General features: G+C 40.9%; 1 protein-coding gene across 2 annotated transcripts; it reads right to left on the bottom strand.

Annotated features, from left to right (window-relative positions):
• Positions 1-3,677: 3,677 nt before the first annotated feature.
• On the bottom strand, positions 3,678-25,039 carry TRHR (thyrotropin releasing hormone receptor). 2 transcript variants are annotated; one of them, XM_013368571.3, is made up of 3 exons: positions 23,814-25,032; positions 9,367-9,753; positions 3,678-8,536 (listed from the first exon to the last, which is right to left on the bottom strand). In XM_013368571.3, exons 1-3 carry the CDS (start codon positions 24,606-24,608, stop codon positions 8,531-8,533), a joined length of 1,188 nt encoding a protein of 395 aa, XP_013224025.1. In that variant the 5' UTR covers positions 24,609-25,032; the 3' UTR covers positions 3,678-8,530. The 2 variants fall into 2 exon arrangements, with proteins under 2 accessions (XP_013224025.1, XP_064910334.1); XM_065054262.1 differs by lacking the exon at positions 3,678-8,536 and having other exon boundaries at positions 8,557-9,753; positions 23,814-25,039.
• Between the last annotated feature and the right edge of the window lie 1,391 nt (positions 25,040-26,430).

Here is a 26,430-nt window from a genome sequence, read left to right as displayed (position 1 = left end):
TATTTATACATTTCTATTTCTATTTCTATTTCTATTTCTATTTCTATTTCTATTTCTATTTCTATTTCTATTTCTATTTCTATTTCTATTTCTATTTCTATTTCTATTTCTATTTATATTTATATTTATATTTATATTTATATTTATATATCGTGGTTTTCTCTTTTTCGAGCTCTGTCCCCATAGCTAGCAGGCCAGGGGTGGGAAAGAGGCTGGGAGGGGACACAGCCAGGAGAACTGACCTGAATTGGCCAAAGGGATATCCCATACCATACACTTGAATCTTCTGAATCATGCCCAACAATAAAGACGAGTGGTAAAGAAGCTGAGGTTTTTGGCTTCCAGGGTGGCTTTTGCTCAGAGTCTGGTTGGTCATTCATCTGTCTGTGAAACGTGAGGAGCGACTGTCTTTTCAACACTTAGCTTTTTCCCCACTCTTTCCTCCACCTGCTAAATTGTCTTTATCTCAACCTGCAGGTTTTCTTGGTTTTGCTCTTCTTATTCTCTCCCTCTCTCCCCCATCCTGCTAGGGTTGCAGGGGGAAGTGAGCGAGCAGCTCTGTGGGGGCTTAGCTGCTGGTGAGTCAACCCACCATGGTGTACTATGAGCTATACTGGGCATATGTAAATGCATTAGGGATTCGGTTCATCCTTATGGCCAATACAGAGAAATTGCTTATGGTATTGTGAAGTTCACTTAGACATCTATCTTTGGGTAAAATCAATTGCTCCTGTAGAGTATCTGCCAGTCTCCGTAGCCCAACTCTATGTGTCTCTACATTTGCTCAGAAGCATATCCCCACGGATTAATATTATCAAGCTACTTATAGCTCCTCATTCAGACCTCCACTGAAACTATTTTTCTCACTGCAGTCTTACTTGCCAGTTGACTTCAGTTAGAGCAGATTTACAGTTTGCACATCTCTGTGCCCTTTACAAGTCCATTCATGCTCATTGACTCCTCACGTCAGAAAAAAGTATATCTGCTTTCTCAGGGGATTATTTAAGAAAGTCTTACCAATGGCCTTGGAGGTGACAGAAGGGACTTACCTACAGTATATACAGATGTATTTCAAAACTTTTTTCTGTACCTGATTGGGCAAGGGTTATTATAGTAATTGAATTTTTATTTCAATCAGGTATTTGATCAGGCATAACTTGATGAATTTTTGTTTGTTTGGTTGGTTGGTTGGTTTGTTTGGTTGCTTGGCTTGATTTAGGTTTTGGGATGTTTTTTTGTCCATTCCTTTACTTCATATACTTTTATTAAGTCATGGCAAAGTCCAGCTGGCTAGCTGACCTGTCATCAGCCCGTTAAGATCTGTCTGATGATTTGTCAGGAGATTTATTCCATTGTTATAAAACATTCCAAGCAAGGATTCAATTTCCTGTTTTTTCTTAAATAGTAGCTTTAAAGTGAGAGCTCAAAAACCACACCATGTTCACGTAAATATGTGCAATAATTGCAGATTTGAAAGGAGATGATTTGACAAGTGCAAATAATTCTTGGTAGCAGTACTGTCTATTTTGAAAGACTTGGCAGCAACACCATTGGTCTTAGAGTCTTCTGTGCTGCTACCTTTAGCCTCCTCACATCTGTGCAAACAGTAACAGCTTCAGTATGATGAAGCTCCACAGCCACAGTCTGACAGGAGTGTGTGTGTTGTCAGTCATGTTTCCCTACAGCACTTCACCGTGACATGCTGGCAAGCAGTGCACTGCAGTCAGACAGGGCTTCACTACTTCTTTATCTTTTCAAGCACTTCTTTTTAGCAAGAGGGAAGATCTCCTCTCAGATGTTATTATTCTACCCAGAGGAGTGTGTCTCAATGACTTCTCAGAAGTCTCAGAGCCACATAGACATGCTCTTTTGACACAAAAGCATACAAAACCAAACAATGATATCAAATATTGTGATATTTCCCTCTTACTCAAAACTGTGACAACATCTAACACTGAAATGAAGCTGAAGCATCTCTCAGAAATTAAAAATGCATTTTATAGATTTATGTGCAAAAATGGCAATAAATGGGAACTTGAATCTTCTGAAGTAACACAAATCATTATGGCTTCCATATTAACAATATTAACAAAATGTACCAAATGGCTTTTTCCTCCCTATTTAGTGTTATACATCAAATAATCAATAAAAACACAGGTATGGTAAGCTTAACAAAAAGTCTCAGTACAGTTAGAAAAAATTACCTCTTGCTCTTGCAATGAAAGAGAGAGAAATGCAATATACTGCAGAGGAAGAAGACAATTATGCATCATGGTCAACTTGTTCACTAGGGCTCACAGTGCCTCATATCTGCAAAGCTGCTCTTCAGCAGGAGAACACCCACAATGTACTAATGTATGGAGTTATTCATCCCCATGTAGACAACTTGCCTTGGGTGCCAAGTGAAAAAATAAAGAAACTGCTACCTGGCATTTACAAAAGTCAGTAGGATCTGACAGGAGAATGAGCCATCTGTCTTTACTACTAGTGACAGGGCATTTACCAAAGAAACGAGAGGAAAGCAGTTGGCTTTAGTCTAGCCTATAGGTAGTTCAGCCATTGTGTATATCCTTTTCTTCTGCATTACCACGAGGAAAATCAGGGCACACCAAATACTTCCACTTGTCCTCTTGAGGCTGGGTCCAAGTACAAGTGGCTGACATCACCAGAAAAGCAAGGCAGTACCCATCGGGTAGGGGAAAAAACCCAAAGTTTATTGTAGGGACTGAAGAACAAAGTGGTTTCTGGTCTCTTTCTGGTCTCTGCCCCTACTGCCAATATTATTTTTTTATTTTTTTTTCCTTTTTTGTCCCTTTAATGATGACCAGTGCAAAATGCATACGTAATCCTGTAGAAGGGACAAGAATTCACATGAATTCCCTCCTGTTTAAGTGCTGTAACTGCTAGACCACTGTCAAATTGTTCTTCCTTCAGGAAACAAAGCTTATTGTTTTAGGAGGCTCATTCCCCTACAGATGACAAAGGTTGTTGTTATATTTTCTGTCCACTGCCAAGGACAGCAAGTGGTTGTTTAAAAAATTAAAGTTGCAGTACAGTTGTCTTGCTCGACATTTTATTAGAGTAGCAACAAAAATCCATCACAAATTAATCTCCACAGTAGCATGCATCGAAGAATTACAAAATGCATCTTTTGAACAAAAATTTTTCTTTGTTTGTAGAAGGACTACATTTATCAGAAGTACATTTCTCTGAACAATTCCACAATCATATTAATAAACAAATTTATAAACCACATGCAGTGACAGAATGAGATCAGCATTACTCTGGGTACGTGAAAAAGTAATTCCTTCTAAACCAACTGCTTTTGAATAGCTTGTGTGAATTCAAACTTCTCCCAGGATTCAGGTCCCAAATTAAGGAATTCTGAGTCCCAATCACATTGCTAAATCAATTCGCTGGAGTTTGATGTATCACTGTATCTCAGTAGTAATGAAAGAATTAGGAGGAAACAATGTCTTATTGAAAAGAACAAAACAGCAAAGAAACAATTCTGTCTTAAGAAGAGATAAAGTACTGAAAGATCATTTTGCAATTGTACTGCAGTTTGTAACAAATAAAACAACCTTATGCAGTAGAATTCATACGGTAGTGGAGAATTAAATAAGCATATGCAGCATTGTTGAAAGAACAATTTAGCTTTGCACATTCTTGAAATAGTATGTTTTTTTTCCACTATGACAATTCTCAGATCTGTTTTTGTTTGTTTGTTTGTTTGTTTGTTTTTTCTTTTTAGAATAGCTTTTTAAAAAACAACCAAGAAATATTTGTCTACTTTCAAAGGCCAGTTGACTGATCTGAGCGTTCACTGTGTAATAAGGGAGCTATGGCAGCTGTTCCTGAAGTAGGATCAGTCCTTCAGTCAGTGGTATTGGATAATTGTTTTTGAAGGAAAGCTAGTGGAAGAGTCATCATTTGACTTGTGCCATTCATTTCCTCAGGAGCATCATAAGCTCCTTCACAATATGTTGGAGCTGCTTTGTTATATCCTTAACTCTGACCTCAAAGTATTTCACACGGGAAGCAGTGCAGCTCCAAAAGTCAGATGCTACAACAGCATCTCTTCTGTTATGTGCTGGGTAAAGTTCCAGATAAAAATGCAATATGAATGCAATCTCTTACATCAAAGCTGCTGGATTAGGATAAGACATGGATTTCAATGTTGCTACCAATCAGACAATTCTTTCAAATGAAATGCTGCAAAGGAATGTGACATCCACAAAATAAGTATAGTAGCTGACATCCAGTCACTTTCACTTTCACTAGGAAAATTGTTTGCTATATTATCAATAAACTTAAAATCACACAGATTTTTAAATAAATACGTGGCCACATATCTAGCCTACAACATATCTACAAGAAAAAAAGACTGGTTCCTGTCCTAAACAGAAGTGCCAACACAGAAATAGATATAAAATCACATTAGCAAGATATCTAGCAAAGTTTCATAGTGTTAGCTATGGGAATCAGTACAAAATTAGCATGAATTTCATAAACGACATCTATAAGGACATAGTCACAGCACATTATGAGTTAAAATCACACTTCACTTTAAATCTGCAACTTAGATATTGCATTTGTGCACACAATTTTGCATGCATAATAATTTATATTCGCGTGAATAAATATCAGCATGAAATAATTCATTTTAATTTGTTATTCCAAGTGATGGTGCATACAAAATCACATACATAGATTTTAGCCCTTGATGAAGCCTCACTAAGAATATGAGCTATGATCTCTCACCTGAGCATCTGAAAAAAAGGAACTATGGAGACAGAGGTTGAGAAAGCAGAAAGTTACTTTTTGAGCAAAAAGCCAAATAAAGGAGAGAATTTACTTTTAATATTGTCAGCCTATTAGTGTAGTAGTTTAGTCTGTACTCTGAAAAGGGTCAAGAAAAAAGTATAAGTTTGTGTTACTGTTATTACATGAACACTTAGCACAGTTCTTAGTGCAGCCAGATCTACTGTGCTCCCAATGGCATAACCAGGTTTCTGTGGCATGCATTGTCTCTGCCTGCTGCTTGTCCTGGAGGTCTGTTTGCTTTTTAAGTTGGTTTAGAGGGGAAGTTGTATGAGGAGTGGCTAAAGTCACTGGGTTTGTTCAGCCTGGAGGAGACAGAGGAGACCTCATCATGGCTACAGCTTCCTCACAAGGGGAGGAGGAGGGGCAGGTGCTGATCTCTTCTGTGATCTCTTCTCTCTGGCAACCAGTGACAGAACCCAAGGGAATGGCAGGAAGATGTGCCAGGGGAGGTTTAGGTTGGACATTAGGAAAAGGTTCTTCACCCAGAGGGTGTTGCATCACTGGAACAGGCTCCCCAGGGAGGTGTCACAGCCCCAGGCCTGACAGTGTTCAAGAAGCATTTGGACAACACCCTCAGACACACGGTGTGAACTGTGGGGTTGTCATGTGCAGGGACAGGAGTTGGACTTGATGATTCTTGTGGATCCCTTCCAACTCAGGACACTCTATGATTCTAATAAGTGACCTAGTTCTCTAGAAAGTCTGGGCAGTAGCGGCTGGTCTGGGAGCACTGGATAGATGCCTAACTGACAACACTATTTGAAGAGGGACATGATTTCCATGTGCTGGCTCCACTGGCAGCCGCCTCCACACTTGCTCCCTCCAGCACTGACCCAGGATCTGCTTCGATGAGCTGCAAGTGGTGCTGGGTGGCTGCACACGCGGCTTTGCTCAGCCAGATACAGGAACTTGCGTTATTTTGTGTATGTCTCTTGGCTAAGGGTAAGATATCTCAGATGATTTTGTTTTACTGAGACAGTTGCTTTGGAGGAAACATTACACAGGTTGCAGTGCCTCTCCCTGACTTTCCCTTATGGCGGCAAACTGTAGCTTTAAGCAAATGTGAACCATAAAATGCCACAGAACTCCGTAATTTCACATCCAGCTCAATAAAGAAAAGGTTTGTTCCAAGCTTATGTCACTGCTATAGTACTGTATTTATGAGATAGGATTGCTAGGTATTCCCTCTAGAATAGCATTGGTATTCTTCTCTTTTGATTACTGATCCTTGGTCAGCTTTGCCTACTTGGCTACCATGTGACTTACTCCATCATCTTATTTTTTCCTCATTATTTTAAAAGCAGCAAAGGGTTTGAACGTCCCCCTTCCAGTTGCATGGGCTGGAGTGCAGAGGATTTAGAAAACATTGCAACACAGCCCACACAGGTTCAGCTGCCAGCTCTGCTCCAGCCAAGGCTCTGCCAGCTCCCGTGCTCCAGAGCAGAGGCTCCAGCCTACAGCCTGCCTCTGGTGTGGTGTCCTGCCTGGTTTTAACACCCATAATGTGAGGTAAAACTCTCAAGAAACAGGATAAGCTCATTGTCTCTCTCTCTCTACTTGCCAAAATGAAAAGGCAAGTATTGATGGAAATAAAAGATAGAAAGGGCTTTCTGGAGTAAGTTTGTCATGCCTGTCCAGCTGGTTAAAACCCTCCTGCTGCTGGTTCCTTCCATGCTCTGTCATCACTCTGCCGAGCTGGAGAGTTGCAGTGGAGCTCTGCAAGTTTAAACCAGACATTAAAGCAAGGATGAAGACTGAGCAGGATACAGCCTGTTCCCTTCCTCCTCACCATCCAGACAACACAAATTGGATGCAGCAGACATGGGTTGGCATTAAAATTTAAATCTAAGAGCTATCAGGGTATTTTTAGTTCTCTTTAAGTTTGCAGGTATGGCTGAATGTATTAATAAGTGAAAGTCATTTGAACTGGGCAAGCAGCTCTGGAAAAAACTGGATAGAAAAACCTTACAGGGTAGTGAGTCTACTTCTTTCATCCCACGCTGGATAGGATTTTTACTAGAACAATTAGGTTCTTTACAGCTTTTTGAATTTCATGTATGTGCAAAACTGTGCAAAAGATTAATAACAAAAAAGAACATGCTGGCATTTTCCCGAGTTTCTGTTACAGCTGCACAGAAATGGGATAATGGAAATCTAGCAAGAACATGAACTGCTCTAGAGCAAAGCCATAGTGATAATGTGCTGATTTCAGATTACAGCTGGGGATCAGGGGGATTGTGGCCTCAGGCTGCTTGTCCCTGGCTTGTGTGGGAAGACCATGCAAGCAGCTACGTTGGCAAATGGGAAGTCGTGGTGACCTCTCACAGGTAATAGAGATGAGCCGTGGAGATGCGTAACCTCAGCTGCAACCAGAGCGAGCAGGGTGGTACAGCATATAAACACATCTTTTATAACATAATTTTTTTGCCTCTTGCTCCAGATTATCAAAACCAGTGCTAAAGGTCATCACGCAAAGGAAACACTACAATGAACTAGAAAATTTAAGGAAAGGTAGCAATGTTTTGACAATATTTTCTTTTTTCAGCCAAGTATACAGCAAATCAGTCTTTCAAAACACTTTTTTATATCCTGAAGTATTCTAATGGATAACCTTTGAGACAAAAAATGAAAATGAGTGACATTTTTCACTAAATTTTCCTCTTTTCCCTAGAAATTATCTATATTGAATTTACAAAATCCTTTAACAGTCTGAGACATAATTACTATTGAACCAAGATAAAATAAACTAGTAAAAGCCTGTCCAACACTCTTCAATACCTGTCAAGTGCAGACAGGATTCAGAATTAGCTGAGACTTACATTTAAACTGGTACATCTATAGACTAGCTTGCTGAGAAAAATAAGATTTTTTTAAAGCTTCCTACTGACTATTTAATATGTTTATTCCCTGCTGTGAATTCATTGAATGGTCCTCCTATTTCATGCTGTTCAAGGTTAAAAAAAAAAAAAAAGATTTTGTACTCTTTGCCATCAGATATCTGCTTGTTAAAGCGTGTTATGATGCCTGCAGTTAGGTTTGCACTGCTGCGGAATGAAGGAGTCAATGGCTGATAATTACTGTAATTGGCAGTAGTTCTGGCTGCAGTCGGACAGGCTGGAACTGCCTAGTGAGGTGGGATTCCTTTTCTCCTCTCTCCTCTCCTCTCCTCTCCTCTCCTCTCCTCTCCTCTCCTCTCCTCTCCTCTCCTCTCCTCTCCTCTCCTCTCCTCTCCTCTCCTCTCCTCTCCTCTCCTCTCCTCTCCTCTCCTCTCCTCTCCTCTCTCCTCTCTCCTCTCTCCTCTCTCCTCTCTCCTCTCTCCTCTCTCCTCTCTCCTCTCTCCACTCCTGGAATCATTATCCACTACCCCGGTCTGCATCTGTGGAGATGTCCTGGGCAGCCTTGCTCTTTCGGAGCATGCGCACCGCTCTTTGGCCAATATGTGAGCTGAGGGATTTGGGCATTCCACTGAAGCCAAACCGCCTGCTTAAAGTTGTATTAAGTGCTTTATACAGTTACGCTCAGCAGTATATTCTTTTCACACTCCGAGAGGTTGCTTTATGTTGTGGGACACAGACAAGTGTGTAGAGATATAGCGTAATTCTTGCAGTTCTCTGGGTAGAAAAGCCTTTACATTTCATGCAGTTTGGTGGGAACAGAGCATCCAAAGGACTTATATGACTGCATACTCAGAACAAGGTGGGCTTCAGGCCTGAAAGATAGGAGAAAAGAAGCAAACTGAGAAAGAAATATTCTTAATTTTCATATCATCTGCAAAAAGAAATTAAAAACTAAGCCATTCTGTGGATCATCTATAGTGTAAAATCTAAGGTATACAAGCCTATGAAGAGCATTTAGGTAATATTACATAAAAAAGCACTGTGAAAACAGTAATATGCATCATCACGTAGAAGACAGCTTTGTTAGAATGTTGTGCTACATGCAGGGATTATGCAGGTAGCATGGAAATACATGTGGCTTTCAGCACTCTCAGGACCAGAGAGCTGATGTGGAGGAGACTTGTGTCTTCTCTTTGCTCCAGCTGTGTGGTGGCCCTGGGCTAGCTAACCCCAAGCTGGACCCAGGTGTGAGGCACAAGAAGATGCCCCATTGCCCTCCTGCAGGCAGCCAGAGCACAGCCCAGCAGGAATCGCTGAGCTCAGACCCCAATGCCCACCCTCCTGGCAGACAAGTACATGAGATACTATGTCCAAGCACCACTGTCTGGTGCTTCACCATTGCCATTTGCTCCTCACGGAGAAAGGCTTAACCTACATGTTTCTCTGCATTTTTCCCCATACCCCAGATCTTCCTGGTCACGTCATACTTTGCACAAGGCATGTGGAGAGCATCACGTTCCAGAGCTGGGCAGTTCTCTCTCCCTACCAAACAGTGGCCTTGCATCATCTGTCACCACCAGCCTTCCCTGGTCTGTCACTGTACTACCCCAGCTGAAAGCTGTCCCATCACAGCCCCGTGCACCTGGACATGCTCTGATTCATAAGGACTATACACTGAATATTAAAATGTGTTAACTGTTACCTCAGATGACAAACACGTATCACCAAGGGACAATTTTGCAGAGGACAGGCAGGTATTGGTGGCGGTAATGTCTTCTAGTTCAGTGCTGAAGTGATCAGACTCTTTGATGACATTGTAATTTAGGGCCAAGCTATAGCTGACTGGTTTCTTGTCTTCTTTCTGCTGGCAGTTGCAGAGTTTCCTGAAGGCTGCTCTGAATTTCTGGGACATGAGATTGTAAATGACAGGATTGATGGCACTATTTAAATAAATACAGATTCTGCAAAACAGTAGGAACCAGTTTTCTTGGAAGGGGGTGGAGAGAAAGGAATTGACCACCACCAGTGTGCGGTAAGGCATCCACAGAAAAGCAAATAGGACTACCACCACAGCCAACATCTTGGTAACCTGGGGGAACACAGAGGTAGACAGAGAGCAGCAGTCAGTACTTATCTTGGAAGGAACATGTGCATTCCTGCATCTCTAGGGCCAAAACAAAACTACGGACAGATTCTTCAGCTGGGAATTCCTGACCAATATTTGATTCAGAAAGATTTTCTACAGTAAGAAGAACAACAAACAAACAAACAAAACCCCAAACCTGTATCCAAATTCCTGCCAGTTTTTGTTAGATGACGCTTTCTGGGTGACATCCCAGTATTGTTACAGACTTGAGAATTCACAGCTTCTCCATCTGGAAGGGGCATTGATCTAAATGGAAAAAAAGGGGTCTATATCCATTTTTTCCAACCACATTAGGTCACTTCCTTTACACTAGTATAGTCTGTAGAAAAGTAATTGAAGCTGATGCCTGTTTAGATTCTCCGCTTCAACAGCCACCCTAAAAGAATTTCCAAAAGCCAAAAGTACTGAAAAAAACAAAAAAGGAAAAGGAGAAGAATTAGATTTATTCCTGTTCCTCAAATCCTCAGTATTTAATCAGATCTTCAATACTTGATGTTTACTCTGAAATGTCAATTAAAGTTTACAGAGCCAGGAAAAAAGGAATCATCAATAAAACTTCATTATATTAAAGACTTTTATCTATCATGTAAATTTGTTTTGAATAAAGAAAAAAACAAACTTTGGAGATACCCAAGGTAGCTGAAATGAAGCAAAAAAGAAATAATTAAAAATTAGCAGAAAAAATAATTAAAACTAGTCTTTCTCTTGTAAGTAATTTATTTCTAATATATATGGTATTCCATAGTATCTACATTAAAGAAAGTTAGAAAAATGTTAATAAAGAAGGTAGAAAGTACCGTGAGAAGTGACAGTGAGACAGTATGGTGGCACAGCCTCCTATAAGTCGGGAGACCAGTGTGTACACAAACTGGGAAGCACTGGCACTGATTTTGGCAAGCTAGGACTGCTTCTTTTGATTGTAGTGTTTTTTTAATATTTGCCTTTCTTCTTGACATAAAACCACCATTACCTGTTGACAGAGTAGTTTGAGGAGCTTCTTTTTACCTTTACTCTATTGCTTCTTTTGGAGTGCCTCAAGTTACACTTCAATGAAACAGCAACTCCTATAACCGCAGGATACATTCTGTCTTTACAGGTTATAATTTTATTGCTTGCAGAAAGGATAGATGTAGATCGATAAGAGTCTCAATTGTTTCCAGGGGAACAGACAGATAACTCCACTAAAATAACTCATAAATACATGCTAGTTTGAGGTAGTTGTTTTCCAGTTTGAAGTGTGAAGAGAGTATATAATTTCCTTGTCTTCTGATCAGATAGCTCATTATTTAGAAAGCCTGCAATCTCCTTGCCTAAGAGATGTATTGCCTCAGGGTTGTATTTTCTCCTAGCTATCTAGAAAGACACATACATAATTTGTTGTTTTTGTTACAGATATTATGATAAATAATGGGATGAAGAGCAAAGTTACTCTACCAATTCATGTATCTTTATCTATCTATCTATCTTTAAATGTACATACTCAAAGGGTACAATTTAATGGTATAATTCTCCTCCCTTCACCCTCTCTTTCGATTTCCCTACAGCTGTGTTCACTAGGAGTAAAAAATAAGACTGAGAAATATTATCTCTTTTTTTATCACTTGACTGATAGATTTCCTTATGACTTCCAGACTTCTTATCTTGTTTGCTGTTTACAAACAAACATCATAACTGAGAAAAATGCAAATGTGAATGTCCCAGGTAACTAAAAGGATGATTTTTCCTTATCTCTGAACCATTTCTAAAAGGGCTGGTCCTGTGAGCATGGTGCAGGGACTGAGGTGCTGACCCGTTTTGTCTTAGGAAGTCTTGGGACTCCTCACCTGCTGCCTCTGCTCCCTTCAGCTCATCTCCAGCCTGTGCCTCCAAACTGAGCAAATCCACTCAAATGAGAATGATCAGTCATCGTGGAAAATAACCCACATTTAAAGGAAGAAAGTAATAATTTGTGGAGCTTGGATGAACAATGGACTGAGCCCAACCAATAGATGTGCTGCATCAGCTCAGGCATTCAGAGGGCAAGTGGGTAGTTATCTGCACAGGCATCAAAGTATTGTACTTCCCTACCAGAATCTCGGCAGGGGACTCTGGGATCATACCTACTGATCACTGGCAATTTACATTTCTTCAGAGCATGTCTTTAACAAACAATTGCTCAGAGAATCACAGTGATACAGCTGTCATTTTGAATCCTCGGTTGAACTAGAAGTAACTTGATCTTCCTGTCAGGAAGGGGATATTTTAGAGTCTCAGAATTAATACTTTACAGCAATGTAAAACAGACTGTTAATCTTCTAGTGACTGCGTCCTATATGTCTCAAAGACATATATGTATGTAGTGTGTGAACTATTAGCTGAATTTACATATAATGGCAGATTGATGTGAATTTCATTTCTAACTAACACCACTATGTTGTACTGCTGCCATCTTCACAGTATCACAGTATCACAGTATGTTTGGGATTGGAAGGGACCTCAAAAGATCATCTAGTCCAATCCCCCTGCTGGAGCAGGAACACCTAGGTGAGGTCGCACAGGAAAATGTCCAGGCGGGTTTTGAATGTCTCCAGGGAGGGAGACTCCACAACCCCCCTGGGAAGCCTGTTCCAGTTCTTCAGCTTACTGAAGCTGTGATTTGACAATATATTGTGATCAGCTTTTAACACCAGTTAAAAAATATCATGGTTACAACACAAAGTTCCCCAAGCTAAGATCAATTCAGCCTGTAGGTGTGAATGTGTTTAAAAATTCCAAAAGGTTAGCTTCACACTCTCAGGCTTTATGCCAGGTAAAATATCGTCTTGCAGCACTCAGACTCCATGATTTCCTGGTCCTGACACACTGAAGCCAAAGCAACCTGTGGCTGCAGCTAAAAATGTAATCCTGTTCTCACCTCCCTCCTTGTGCTGACCCCAAAGATGAGGGTGTGGGCCAAGTTAGATTGCTGGTCCAACTGAAAACTAAGCACTTCTCTACAGAGCTGGTTTTTGGTTTTCTTGGGTCAATGATCCAACTCATGCACCCATTTGCTGACAGAAAGTCTACAGTCAGGGCAAGAGAAGAGGCAGCAGCATGTGGCCATGGATGGCACCACTTTGGTGACACCTCTTGGTGGTTCAGTCAGTGCAGGACAATGAGGAGAATTTGCCATACTTTTAAACTGGCTGCAGTGCATATCCTTCCAAAGCTGCCAAAAATCACGAATCTGGCGCAAGATCTGTCTTGCCAGGCAGAAATTCAGTTGCCTGATCCCTCTGACCAGTAGCGGTTGTTTCTCTGAGACCCACTGCAATGCCCCGAGTTCAGATGGTTATTTGCTCATTGGTAAATCCTCCCTAAGTCAGTGGTTTTTCATGCTCAGCTATGTCAGAGCATGACCTACATGCAAATGACAACAGCTTCTAGAAGGTGCTCTGGCACTGCTCACTTTGGCCCCAGTGTGACCAGAGGGCTTGTCACCCCACTGCAGGCTGAGGCATCCCTCAGGTCTTCTGACCCAAAGTTGTTGCAAACATGTCATGGCCTTTTTTTGCACCTGAATTTGCCTTTATAGATGAACCCAACTTCTAAACACATTATTTAGGACAAAGCTGCTTTCTAATCCAAACCAAAACTCTTTGTTATGATGGATAGGTAGGCACAGGAATAGCCTAAAGTTTGCTATAATTTGCTTAAGTAAACTCCCATATACTTTTTCAAATCACTTCATATGAAAAGTGACTAAGCATCACTTGGGGTGAAGGGTAAATATTTTATGCCAGTGGGGTGCTAAGAGGAAAAACTTTTTTAAGAACCTGCATTTTATTTTGTGTTACAGTGCACCAAACCTCCCTGAAAGGAAAGGCACTACCTTCCTCATTTGTTACTCAGGTGAAGGCAAGAGTACACTGATTGCTTTTCACTTGTCCATGTGTACTGCGTAACCTATACTCAGAGTACAAATTATTCTTAGTTAAGGAGATTGAAAACTTGATTAAAAGGCTTTGAGCAAATTAATTTTAGTCCAGATTTCAAGTGTACTTTGAATGATAGTGAAGTGCTTGAGATTAAATGTGTTCCTGGCTGCATGCTACCACTTTCAAGCCCTATCTTTTGGTTTCTGAGAATGTCCTGAAAAATATTTAGAATGTTTTTTACTAACCATATTCCCAATATTTTAGTTCTGAACTAGTATTATCCTTTTCTTTCCTGCTCCCAAACCCTGTCATTCTAAGGAAGTGCTTTAATGAGACATTTTCTTTATCATGTTAGGCACAGTGTGGTAGCTGCTTCCTTCTCCCTTGAATACTAATCTTTCTTACAATGACAGGTAAAACTAATTGTCACTCTTCACAGTATCACAGTATCACAGTATGTTTGGGATTGGAAGGGACCTCAAAAGATCATCTAGTCCAATCCCCCTGCTGGAGCAGGAACGCCTAGGTGAGGTTGCACAGGAACATGTCCAGGCGGGTTTTGAATGTCTCCAGAGAAGGAGACTCCACAACCTCCCTGGGCAGCCTGTTCCAGTGCTCTGTTACCCTCACTGAGAAGAAGTTTTTTCTCAAATTTAAGCGGAACTTCTTGTGTTCCAGCTTGATCCCATTACCCCTTGTCCTATCATTGTTGGCCACCGAGAAGAGCCTGGCTCCATCCTCATGGCACTCACCCTTTATATATTTATAAACATTAATGAGGTCCCCCCTTAGTCTCCTCTTCTCCAAACTAAAGAGCCCCAGCTCCCTCAGCCTTTCTTCATAAGGGAGGTGCTCCACTCCCTTAATCATCTTGGTTGCCCTACGCTGGACCCTCTCCAGCAGTTCCCTGTCCTTCTTGAACTGAGGGGCCCAGAACTTGACACAATATTCCAGATGTGGTCTCACCAGGGCGGAGTAGAGGGGAAGGAGAACCTCTCTCGATCTACTAGCCACTCCCCTTCTAATACACCCCAGGATGCCATTGGCCTTCCTGGCCACAAGGGCACAGTGCTGGCTCATGGTCATCCTGTTGTCCACCAGGACCCCCAGGTCCCTTTCCCCTACACTGCTCTCTAATATGTAATTTCCCAACCTATACTGGAACCTGGGGTTGTTCCTGCCCAGATGCAGGACTCTACACTTTCCCTTGTTAAATTTCATTAGGTTATTCCCCGCCCAACTCTCCAGCCTGTCCAGGTCCCGCTGGATGGCAGCACAGCCTTCTGGTGTGTCAGCCACACCTCCCAGCTTAGTGTCATCAGCAAACTTGCTGATAGTGCACTCTATTCCCTTGTCTAAATCGTTAATGAATATATTGAATAATATTGGCCCCAGCACTGACCCCTGAGGCACTCCACTAGATACTGGCCTCCAACTAGACTCCGCACCATTGACTACCACTCTCTGGCTTCTCTCCTTAAGCCAGTTTGCAACCCACCTCACTACTCTATTGTCTAGACCACACTTCCTCAACTTAGCTGTGAGGATGCTGTGGGAGACTGTGTCAAAGGCTTTACTGAAGTCAAGGACTTAACAAGTTACTGTGCCATAGATTTACTCTGGTGTTTTGAAGGCACATAATAGTACCTTTTTTCTTTCTTGTTCTTGGTGGTGTTCATTACAATGCACAGAAATTGTATATGCCAATCAGTGACTTTGTAATCCAAAAGAAGTTATACAATGAGGAGAAGGATAAAAAAATAAAAGGATTAAGGTCTTAATATAATAACAACACAAGTGAAAATAAGTGATACAATTGAGGATTTCGTGTAAGCCATACAAAACCTATCTTACGTTGCAAACTGTAATGTGAATCTGTGCTTGCTCTGCTGAGAGAGAACAGAGAGGTTTCTCTCGGGGGCAGGTCATTACCTACTGCATCAATGTCTAGGAGAGGACTTTCTCTAAAAGGTAACCTACCAGTATTAATTGACCATGGAGGGACCTTAGATTATTTGACTGGACTAAGCAATGAACTTTGTGAGATACGTATAATGTTAAGTGAGTTGTATTGCACCTCAAATATAAACAAACCTGTTTGCTATCTAAGGCTGGATTTATCTTTCACAGTGCCCTTGATGCCTGAGGAAACTAGGAATTCCTTTGGGGAAAGTATGAAATCTACCTGAAAATATATAACTCAGTGTTCATATTATGGATGGACAAGAAAATAATTTGGTATTGGGAGTGGAGCATCTCCCTTATGAGGAAAGGCTGAGGAAGCTGGGTCTCTTTAGCTTGGAGAAGAGAAGATTGAGGGGCGACCTCACTAATGTTTACAGATATATAAAGGGTGAGTGTCACGAGAATGGAGCCAGGCTCTTCTCAGTGACAACCAATGATAGGACAAGAGACAATGGGTATAAACTGGAACACAGGAGGTTCCATTTAAAGTTGAGAAGAAAATTCTTCATGGTGAGGGTGACAGAACACTGGAACAGGCTGCCCAGGGGGGTTGTGGAGTCTCCTACTCTGGAGACATTCAAAACCTGCCTGGACACCTTCCTGTGTAACCTCATCTACATGTTCCTGCCCCAGCAGGCGGATCGGACTAGATGATCTTTCGAGGTCCCTTCCAATCCCTCACATTCTGTGATTCTGTGATCCTGTGATCTGTTGGCTGAGCTAAGTGGGATAAAATGGAAGTGTGGGAGAGATCAGTGCAGCCAGAACCAGGATCTAATCTGGAGGACCAGACAGGTGGGCAGCATGTGGGAAAGAGAAAAGGAAGCTCTCAGTTCAGGTTGAGATTCCATGAACACATCAGCCAGCCAATGTGTGGGCTCTTAGCTGCTATAAAACTGGACCAGGCTGCTTTCTTGTCTTCCCATCCACTTCCCCTGGACTCTCTCTCTCTTTTAAAAGGTAACAAGGTGATTGCCGGGGTAGCTCACAGAACAAGTAGTCTTAAGAAAAAAAAAAAAGTTTAATTTTCCCCAAATTTTGAAGTTTTCCTGTGTGACAGGTGAAACCCTTTTCTATCCTTCAGTTTTAAGTTTTCTTACTCTTCTTCTTTCCTGCAATGTATGGGTCTTCAGGATATTTTCTTGCTTCTGATGATTCAAATCCTCAGAAGAAAAAATAATAACATTTTAGAAATGTTGATAGATCCTAATACCTGTGCTTCTAAGAAAAAAAAAAAAAAAAACCAAAACATAACACACCGTTAACAAAATAAAGCATCCACGGTAAAGAAAAAAGAGAAAAGAAAAGGAAAAAAAAAAAAAAGCCAGAAATAGGTTTTATTCCTCATACTGTATTCTCTATTATGTTAGTAAACCTTTGTTTTATTGTGAAATATGCTCTGAATACTTTGAATAACACATTTACTGTTCATGGAAGGAAACCTTTCTTTGCTTCTTGTGTTTTTAATAAAAGGCTTAGGAATAGAATGCCTAAAATGGACAAGAGGGGAAACTGTAATCAACCTTCATCTTTGCCATCATAGGTACACATCTGTTCTGAATTTATTTTGCTAAACAGCAACTACAAAATAAGTGGCTAAGCCTTCCAAAGTTCAAATAGTAACTATTATTTCTTTTATTTCTGCAAGCAAACACAGTTTAGAAGTAAGTGGAATTGTGGTAGTGCTGTATATCAAAAAGCAAAGAAAAAGAATTTTTGAGATTTATTTTGATACTTACAGTACTTTATTGTGTAAAGATATGGAAAGTAAGACTGTGAGTAAAGGCTAAGGAATTATTAGATTCAATTTCAGGCATGTGTAAAGTTGAAACTGCAATGTATGTGAATGTAAGTGGAATATGAACTGCTGCTTGATACAGGTAATGAGCTGATTTCATTGAATTTGCTTTGTCCATGCTTTTTGACAATGGACAGTCTGGTCAAACCTTTGGTTCAGGCACTTGTATTTTTTCCAGATAGAATTTATGCACATGCATTACTATTTATGTGTAACTGCAGTTAATGTTTGCTCAGTTGCTATTCATTTTGATTAGGCTACGGTCAGTGAATGCATTTTCTGGAAGACTCAATAGTATAGACAGTTTGCAAATACCACCAACAGGCCATTTTGGAATAGCAAAGACAAAAATTGGTAGGTTAATGCAATCATATGCATGTCTGAAAAATGGGAGACCTAATTTTTGCATCTGCTTTTGCGACTGCAAAGAAGAAACTAAAACAAAGTGACAGAAGAAGAGCTACCTAGTAGGCTAACAAGCCAGATGTCTTCAGCCTACCACAGCACCACTGAAAGTGGCACTACCAATGGGGTTGGACTGGATGATCTCCAGAGACGCCGGCCAGTCTCAGTGATTCCATGGAATTATAACGAAGTATTGCAAGGAAATTTCTTTAATCTAAGGTCCTGAGGGCTCTGGGACAAAGTCTCTTGTTGGCTCATAATCTCTTGGATCACATTCAATCTTTCTTGCCACTATCTGAAGCTTTTACCTTAGTTCCATGACAACAGATAAACTTTCAAAGTGCTTCATGAGGTCTGGGATTCAAATCTATGTTTAATTGGACAGTTCCAAATTCATAGTCTGTATTTTCGAGTGAGTCAGTAGAAATCAACTTCAATTCACTTCCTTGGGACCTGTGATCATCTGTCCAAATGATCAAATAGTTGTTAAATAAATCTTAACATCAAATTTGCATTGAAGTTCCTCCTTTGTCTCTGAATCAAGTAAATGGGACTTTGAACTGTCTGGCCTTAAAATACACTCTTTGTTATGATATCATATTCTAATCATATTGATCTTTGCTCTGTTAAGCTTTGAAGTTTCAGCTACTGTGACCTGGGTTCAACTGAAGGATGCTGGAAAACTTTGCTTTCTCACTTTTCGTCTTGATTAACTTGAGGAAATGTGTCCAGCAGGACTAGTTTACTCTGTTTTTTCAGGTTCAAATTTTGCCAGTCATTCAGCAGAAATACTCTACAGTTTCTCTGTAGTCAAAGGGGTCTCACCTTATTCTTAGTCACCTTTTCATTTCCTCCTAATATTCTGTTGCAAAAGCCATTGTGTCACTGTTTATCACTGAGATCTCCTATTGTCAGTCAAATTCTTTCCCACAGTATTGTTCAGCTATATGCAAATTTCAGTCTAGCAAGGTTATTTTCTTTGCAAAGCATAGCTGAAAGCTCATTCAACACAGTCACCACCAGCTCCATCAGACCTAATAGGCGCTCAAGATCTTTAAGTCACAAACTAAGCATGTGCTTGAAGGTTTACCTGCATATTCCTATACTAAACCCAAATATAACACCAGCTGATTCCTCAGGGCCTACCACCACATAGCCTTGAGCACAAACTGATTGCTCTGGAAATGGAGCGTGCCGATATCTCGCCTTCTGCTGGCAGAGATCTTCCCTCAGGAGAAAGCCAGGTGTTGCCTACAGACTTGTAGTGTCTGACCAGAAGCTCTACAAAGGCAACAAATGACTCTTAGTGCTTTCCATAAAGAGTGGATCAGCTGGATTTAATTTCCGACAAAGAGGCAGAATGAACTGGTTTCTGTTCCTTCTAGCACACTGGGACCTAATGGAAAATACAAAGTGAATTGGAAATGTACTCCCACGTACAAAGGAGTGCCTGACTGTCAAATAAAACTACTTTTCTATTTGAAAACCTTTAAAATTCATCTATCACACTTGGCTATCCAATACAGGTCTGTAAAACAGAATAAATATTGCATGAGTGGGACTGATTCAGCTTTTTGAAAGTGGATGTAAGAATGGAGTTTAACACATCCTGTGGGCAGGTAATGGTGTTCCTGTCCTGGGTAGAACTCTGGTTTGCAACATAAACAAATAACTCATAATTTCAGTAGTTGTCCAATACCAGCAGTAACAAAACTGTATTGGAAATTGAGATACATTATGAGAAAAGAAAGCTTATTTTGTGTCTTTCCCTCTCTTTTCCCCTCAACATTTAAACAAAATTGATTTATTTTTTTTTTATACCCGTTGTTTTTGCTTGTCTTCTCTGTTCAGTTTTCTCTTGCAGTGCTTTGAATGAAAACTTCAGGGGGCCCTGAAGAGTACTTTGAAGGCTTTGTCCATTGGTAGTTGTTGTTAAGGGGGTACTGATTCTTCAGTAAACGGGTTTTGTTTCTGTTAGCTTTCCAAACATTGGAATGAAATAAATATTTCCCAGGACTAACATGGTGCAGTGACTTTTAAGTCTTGTGGGTGGGAGAGTGAAGGCAGAGAATGGAACGAGTAAGCTTAGAGCTGCTTTCTACCTGAAATAGCTGATTTTCTTTCATTGGATGTAATATAGCCATATTCTGAGCTCATCCCTAGACATCTATCAGGAAAAACATGTTAAAATAGGCTTGACTCACTGTTCTAATATATATTCTAGGTCTCCTTTCTAAATCACAAGATGATCTAAATTGCAGTACTGCTTTGAAGGCAAATCAGAAGTCCTCTGACCACCTGACCAGTTTTTTCATCTTCAGTGTTGACATTATGTCTGTTTACATCAGAGGCCTAAAATATCTCTTCTAATCAAACTGAACATGGTCCATCTATTCCCCTTCAGCAGTAGACACCTCCATCCCTCCTCCTTATCTCACTGCAGAGCTTCTCACCTCCCTTTGCATCTGCTCAGGTCCTCAGCTGTCCTCCACACTTGTGAGGAAATGTTTATTTTAATCTGTATTTGCTTGTTCACTGAGCATATAGCTATTCTAGATGCCATATCAGGGTTGTTCCTCTCTTGCCTTGATCTTTCCATTGGTGTGAGGAAGCATCCTAGGTGTTGAATTCAGGATGTTTTCCCAGTTGCTCTTCACATTTTCAGTTTGTCAACTTCTAATTCTGGGCAAAGTCTCATACCAGAAACCTTTTTGAAGAAAAATTGTATAACTGTATGACTCACAATAGAAAGTGTTGACTGTATATAGAAGATTAATTATTGGAAGGTGATATAGAAACACAAACTTGACAGTACAGATGGCTATATGTTAACACACTAATATAGGTTAAAAAAAAAAAAAAGTCTAAAAAACAACAGGTCGATGGACTCTATTTCAGCCATGAGTTGGAAGCAGCTTCAGGTAGCGCTCTTTAACTCAAACACAGCCACTATATGACAAGTTAGCAGAAGACAAAACACTTTCTTGCCCAGCTAAAAAACAAGTTTTGACAGTTTTTAACAAAGGAAGACTTTCAAAACAGGTAGAGTGAAGTCCCAAGAAAACGAAAGACAATGGTATGAGCTGACTGTTTGGGTAAAACTAAATCCGGATTAGTCAGGCAATCCAGGTTAGACTAAGTGGATAAACTAATTCAGACGCTGCCATGTTAGATTAATCATTGTCAAAAATGGTTATGAAATTCCTGAGTTTCATGAAGGTTGAGAAAAGCTATCTAACTTACTGTTTTGTTCTGGTATGTTGTATAAATGTGAGCTTGCAATAGGTTAATTATAATAATAATTAATCATAACCAGTCAGTGGAACACTACTGAATGTCCACATCCAGATTTTGACAGTGGGGATACTGCAGGGGTGGCCTCTCTGAGAGGAGGGTCAGGGCTGCCCCATGACAGACACAAACAATTCCATCCAGGTCCAGCAGACCCACCACAGGACAGAGCTGAGCCCACCAGCACCTCTGTGAAAATATGTTTAAGAAATGGCAAAAATGTTGGAAAGAGAGAGGAGAATGGAACAAAGAAGTGAGAAACAGCAAAGGGAACACCAAAGTCAGAGGAGAAGGAGGCACCACCTGAAGGGACTGCAGCCCATGGAGGACTCACACTGAAACAGAGGAAAAGAGTGAAAAGGAAGGAGTGGCAGAGAGAAACCTCTGCAACCTGATCACATCTCTTCCTTATCCCACACTGCTGGTTGCCTCACAGAAAGGACCGAATGTAACTTGTGGCTACAACAAGGGGCAATAACTTGGGAATAAATGAAGTTAGCTTTCCCCAGTCAAGTCTGCATTGCCCGTGTCAGTAACTGATAAGTTATCTTCCTGTCCTTATCTTGATTCATGAGCTTTCTCACTCCTGTTCTTCCCATTTTCTCCCCTGTCCTGCTGTGGGGTGGAGCAATCAGCTGGGTGGCTGTCAGGATGCCAGCCAGAACCAAACCACCACAGGAACATGCACAAATTTAATTTTGTGGAAATGTTCTTTGATAAATATGAGAAACACCACAGAAGTAGGAAGAGTACATCACATTTTCAGCCACTTTTTCCTACAGATCACATGCTGGACGTTGTATGCAACCCCATCATGGTGCAAGCACATTTCCAAGAAGGCATACAGACTGTTTCACATGGCAGCAGAAATCATTATGAAGCCACACTATACTGTTAGCTATACATGTCTTGCCAGAGCAGAGGGAAATTTTCACTCGTGTGTCTTATTAACTGTTGAGATTTTAGATTTTTTTTTTAATATGGATTTATCTTTTTCCCATTTTACACCACTGGATACATTTGCATGCTGCTATTGTATAAAAATATTAATAAAGCCACACTATCCTTGCTTTTCTTCCTGTTTTGTGCTATATACAACTACCAGCTTTAATCACAATGATGCTATTTTAAACAATCAGGTTACTTAGGCTTTTGGAAGAAGTCTTACAGCCTTTATGAGACATAAAAGGCATTACCTTATATTCCATGCTTTTTTCATAGTTTTCATAATACTGTTTCATAATGTAACAGTAGCCACATTCAGCAATGCTCAGTGTAAAAGATTTACCCATTTTTCAAGTGATGCTAAGCACACCTAATCAAGCATGTACACTAAAGTGATACTGAGAATTTGAAAAGCAGGTTATCTTCTACTAATAATTAATGGACAAAGAAAAACAAAATTAAACACTTCTAATCTGACTATTAACCTGACTATTAACTCATGATTAAATGTAACCCAGCCCACATGTTTCAGCTGTGCATTTCAAACCATGGTTCTAGTGCTCTGCAATCACTCAGTGCGCCAGCAGGCAGCCCAGTTAACTTTTGAGGTCAGTGCCATCTCTGTAATTAAGGAAAATGGTCCCTCTCATTAAACAGTAACAATCTACACAAAATAAGAGGAATGTAAATTTCAACCTATCACCCAAGGAGGAGACTCACCTTGTTTGAGAAGGTGCCCACCTCAGCTTTGCTCCCTGAGGGAACCGCACCATGCAGGGAGGCAGGAGCACCTGTTGGGCACAGTGCCCCTGGGGGTGCCCTACAGTGGCTGCGGAGGCTGAGACCCACGTCTCTGGGCACGGAGCGTTGCTGCCCCATGCTTGGACCCAGCTGCCTGACCCATCCCCAGCCTGCTCTGAGAGCCAGATGCACAGGGGTGCACCCTGCATGTCTCAGCACTGCACCCCAGTGTGATTCCTGCTGCGTGCTGTGTGAGTATGAGGTAGCATGGTTTATTGCAAATAGCCATAAATTAATCTACCAACAATATTCTCCTTCTACAGTTACACAATGCAGCATACATATTTACAATATTAAAAAAAAAGCTAGTCAAACCTATGCCTCAGTTTTGAGCCATCAGTATATAAAAATATTTTGTGAGAGACAGAACTACAAAGATGTTTAACATTTACAAAGCACTTTTATGTGAAGGCTTGCTTAAATAGACTTGTCACAGAAGAGTTAAAAAGAGGAAAAGTAACAACTTGACTGGGTTTGTAGAGTGACACAGTGCCTTAGCTGGGACAAAATCGCAAGCCTCCTAAGCTCCCAGGCTATCTTCTTCAGATCTCAGAAATAACTCAAGAGTCACTTTGTGTATTTGGCAGGATTACTTACAGGCAGTAAGATAAAGAAACTGTAGTTAAAAATGTTTCATTCTTTATTGACACATCCTATTTGCTTTTTGATAGAGGACATAAAAGACTTTTTTTTTTTTTTAATTCCTTGCAGTACGTAGTAATGAATAGACAAGAAAAAAAAATACATACGTATACGTATCTGTAATGTATTACAGAATTTCAGCTTGACTACTTAATAAAAATGGAGAATATATTTTACCCCCTTGCACAGGTTTAGACTGATGATCTCTAAAACAAGTGGGTTTTAAGTTTCAGAAAGCTATTTCAAACTGCTGTTCCTACCTGCCTTCGAGAAGCAATAGTGCTATTGAAACTCCTGTTAGTCATCTTGGAATTCACAGGCTTGCTTTGGTGAGCCACGTCATTCCTTGATGTCTTAGAGTTTTCTTTTGGGTCCGAAGCGATGGGGTTCAGGAACAGAATTCTAGCAATCAGGCCATAGAGGACAGTTGCCAAGACCATTGGCACAACATAAAATATACCAAAGTCCATCATGTAGATCGGAGAGTAATAGCTCCTGGACACCTTGTAGCCACAGGACACAACAGTAGTGTCTTTGTAGACTACTGTATTAAGGTCTAGCAAGAAAAACCAGAGCATACAGTATATGGAGGTGAAAGCCCAGACAAAAATAATGATCTTTTTGGCTCTTGAAAAAGTGCATAGGAATTGAGCTTTGATTGGGTGACAGATGGCTATGTATCTCTCAATGGTGAAGGCAGTGATGGAAAAAGAAGAAGCATTGATTCCTAGGTACTGGAGATAAGTGATGCAGAGACACCCAACGTAGCCATACACCCAGGATCTATACAGGCTTTCTGTGATATTGGGTAGTCCTGCAGCCACAAGCACCATGAGATCTGCCACAGCCAGACTCACCAGATAGCAGTTAGTGGGAGTTCTCATGTGTTTGGTTCTGAGGACCACTAACACCACCATGATGTTGCCCACGATGCCCAGTCCACAGATGAGAAGGACCAAGAGGATGGTAACCACTTGGTATTCAACTGTAACAATCTCCTGGCTTGATAGTGGCAGCCCCGTTTGGTTCTGTTGGTCCCCTGTGCCATTCTCCATCTTCACCAGTGCAGTGCTGCTTCTGCCTAGCACTCAGTCTCAGCGCATGTTCTCCATGGTCCCCCACAAAAGGGTGAGTGGAGCAGAGCGTGGGTGAGCCGTAGCCCCAGAGCACGTTCTCACTGTAGTCACAGTCCCATCCCTGTACTGTCCTCCACTCACTCAAAAGCACCTGGACTTTCAGGCTTTGTAAATTCAGCTACCGGACAGGTGAATCTTTCTAAGACTCCAGCTCATCTGCACAGGTTATAAAGCTGTTTTCTCATAGCTGGTTCAAGGCATTCATGAAAACACAGCATGCAGAGGTAGGAGCTTCCCCCCTGCAGAGAAGGAGGAGGCAGCGGGAGGGAAAGCAGAGCCCTCCTACCCTGCCTGCTGGATAAAGCTCTGCACGGGACTGAGCTGATCCAGCCCAGGCAGCATTCAGCATCACCGCTTTCCAGGAGGAGTCACACGTACTGAGGGTGGAGACAGCAGAGGGAGGTGAAAGGAGAGACATTTGTAAAGCCCTGCAGGTTTTCTACTGCATGCTGCTTTCCCTCTCTGCTCTCAAAAGGCTATCTATCTCGCATATCGAGCCCATTGATCCATCTTGGTAAACAGACAGGATTGACCGGCAACAAAAATACACCAATTTCTAAAATTCTGTCTTACTCTATGTCCCTGTCCTTGTCACAGTGATGGTAATTTACACTTTACTCGCACTTTACAGGGAGCTCTAAGAGTCCCTTCAGAAGTGACAGGAAGAAATGTACCCCAGCTTTTGAAAACAGCAGGAAAAAATGGGTTTCTTTACTTTACTCTACAGACAATTCACTTCAAACCTGCTATTGCTCCTGAGCCTTTTCAGCTCTTTCCTGGATTGCAGCACAGCAACAATAAAACCATCAGAGCACAAATTGCTTCTTAATGAGATCAGTCACGTACACTTGCACACACACACACACACAGAGTGTTACTAATCCACCACCAGTTTCTCAGTGAAGAGTGTCCTCTGGTTGAGTAAACTCCTTATTCATTCAGGTTGTGTAAAACCACAGATAAATCAAAAACCAGGAGTAATGACTGCTTTGATATGTACTGATGAAAGACCTACAGATGCAGTAGCAGGATTCACCAGCCCAGCTGTGCCTGGAGATGGATGCAGAGCTTTCCAGTCTCACTTGCTGCCAATCTTAATGCCTCAGTAAGAGAAACAATAACAAATCCTTCTGCAGAGTTCTGTGAAAGAGCCCTTCTCAGCTCCCCATCACAGTGTTTCAACCCATTGTTTCTCCTTATACTAATATACTTTGTTAAAAGGTTGAAGATTAAATCTATCTTAAAATTCCTTTTTTTTTTTTTTTTCTCCATTTAAGGGAAGTTGGTTTTGCTCTTTGCTCAGGAAGGGTTCAAAAAAATAAAATGTTGCACAACTGGGAAAGGCAACTTGGATTTCAAAACAGTTTTTAGTGTTAAGAGAGGGTTAGCCATGGCATATGGTGTAATGTTTTCAAAACAACAGGTGGTGACAAAAAGAGAATACCAGCTGAACTGAAGCTGGAAATTAGACTCAAACAATTTTAGAGGTTTGAAGCCACTAGGTTAAGTTTTCCAGTCATTTCTCCATTTGTCTGTTCACACTTCAACTGTGAACAGATGCCTTTTAGCTCTAGACCCCAAAGTACTTAAGAAAGTAAAGCAAATAACATTATTCCTATTTAACAGATAAAGAGACGGGTAAAAAGAGTCATATTCACTGCCAGTGACATAGCAGTGGTCTGTGGGAAAATTCAGGTTACAGGTTAATTGAATAACAGTATATCAACGTAATTCTATAATG

Source organism: Columba livia, chromosome 2 (genome assembly GCF_036013475.1).
Source record: "Columba livia isolate bColLiv1 breed racing homer chromosome 2, bColLiv1.pat.W.v2, whole genome shotgun sequence".
Taxonomy (NCBI): domain Eukaryota; kingdom Metazoa; phylum Chordata; class Aves; order Columbiformes; family Columbidae; genus Columba; species Columba livia.
The sequence above is the reverse complement of the archived record's forward strand: the minus strand, read 5'-3'. Positions and strand labels throughout refer to the sequence as shown.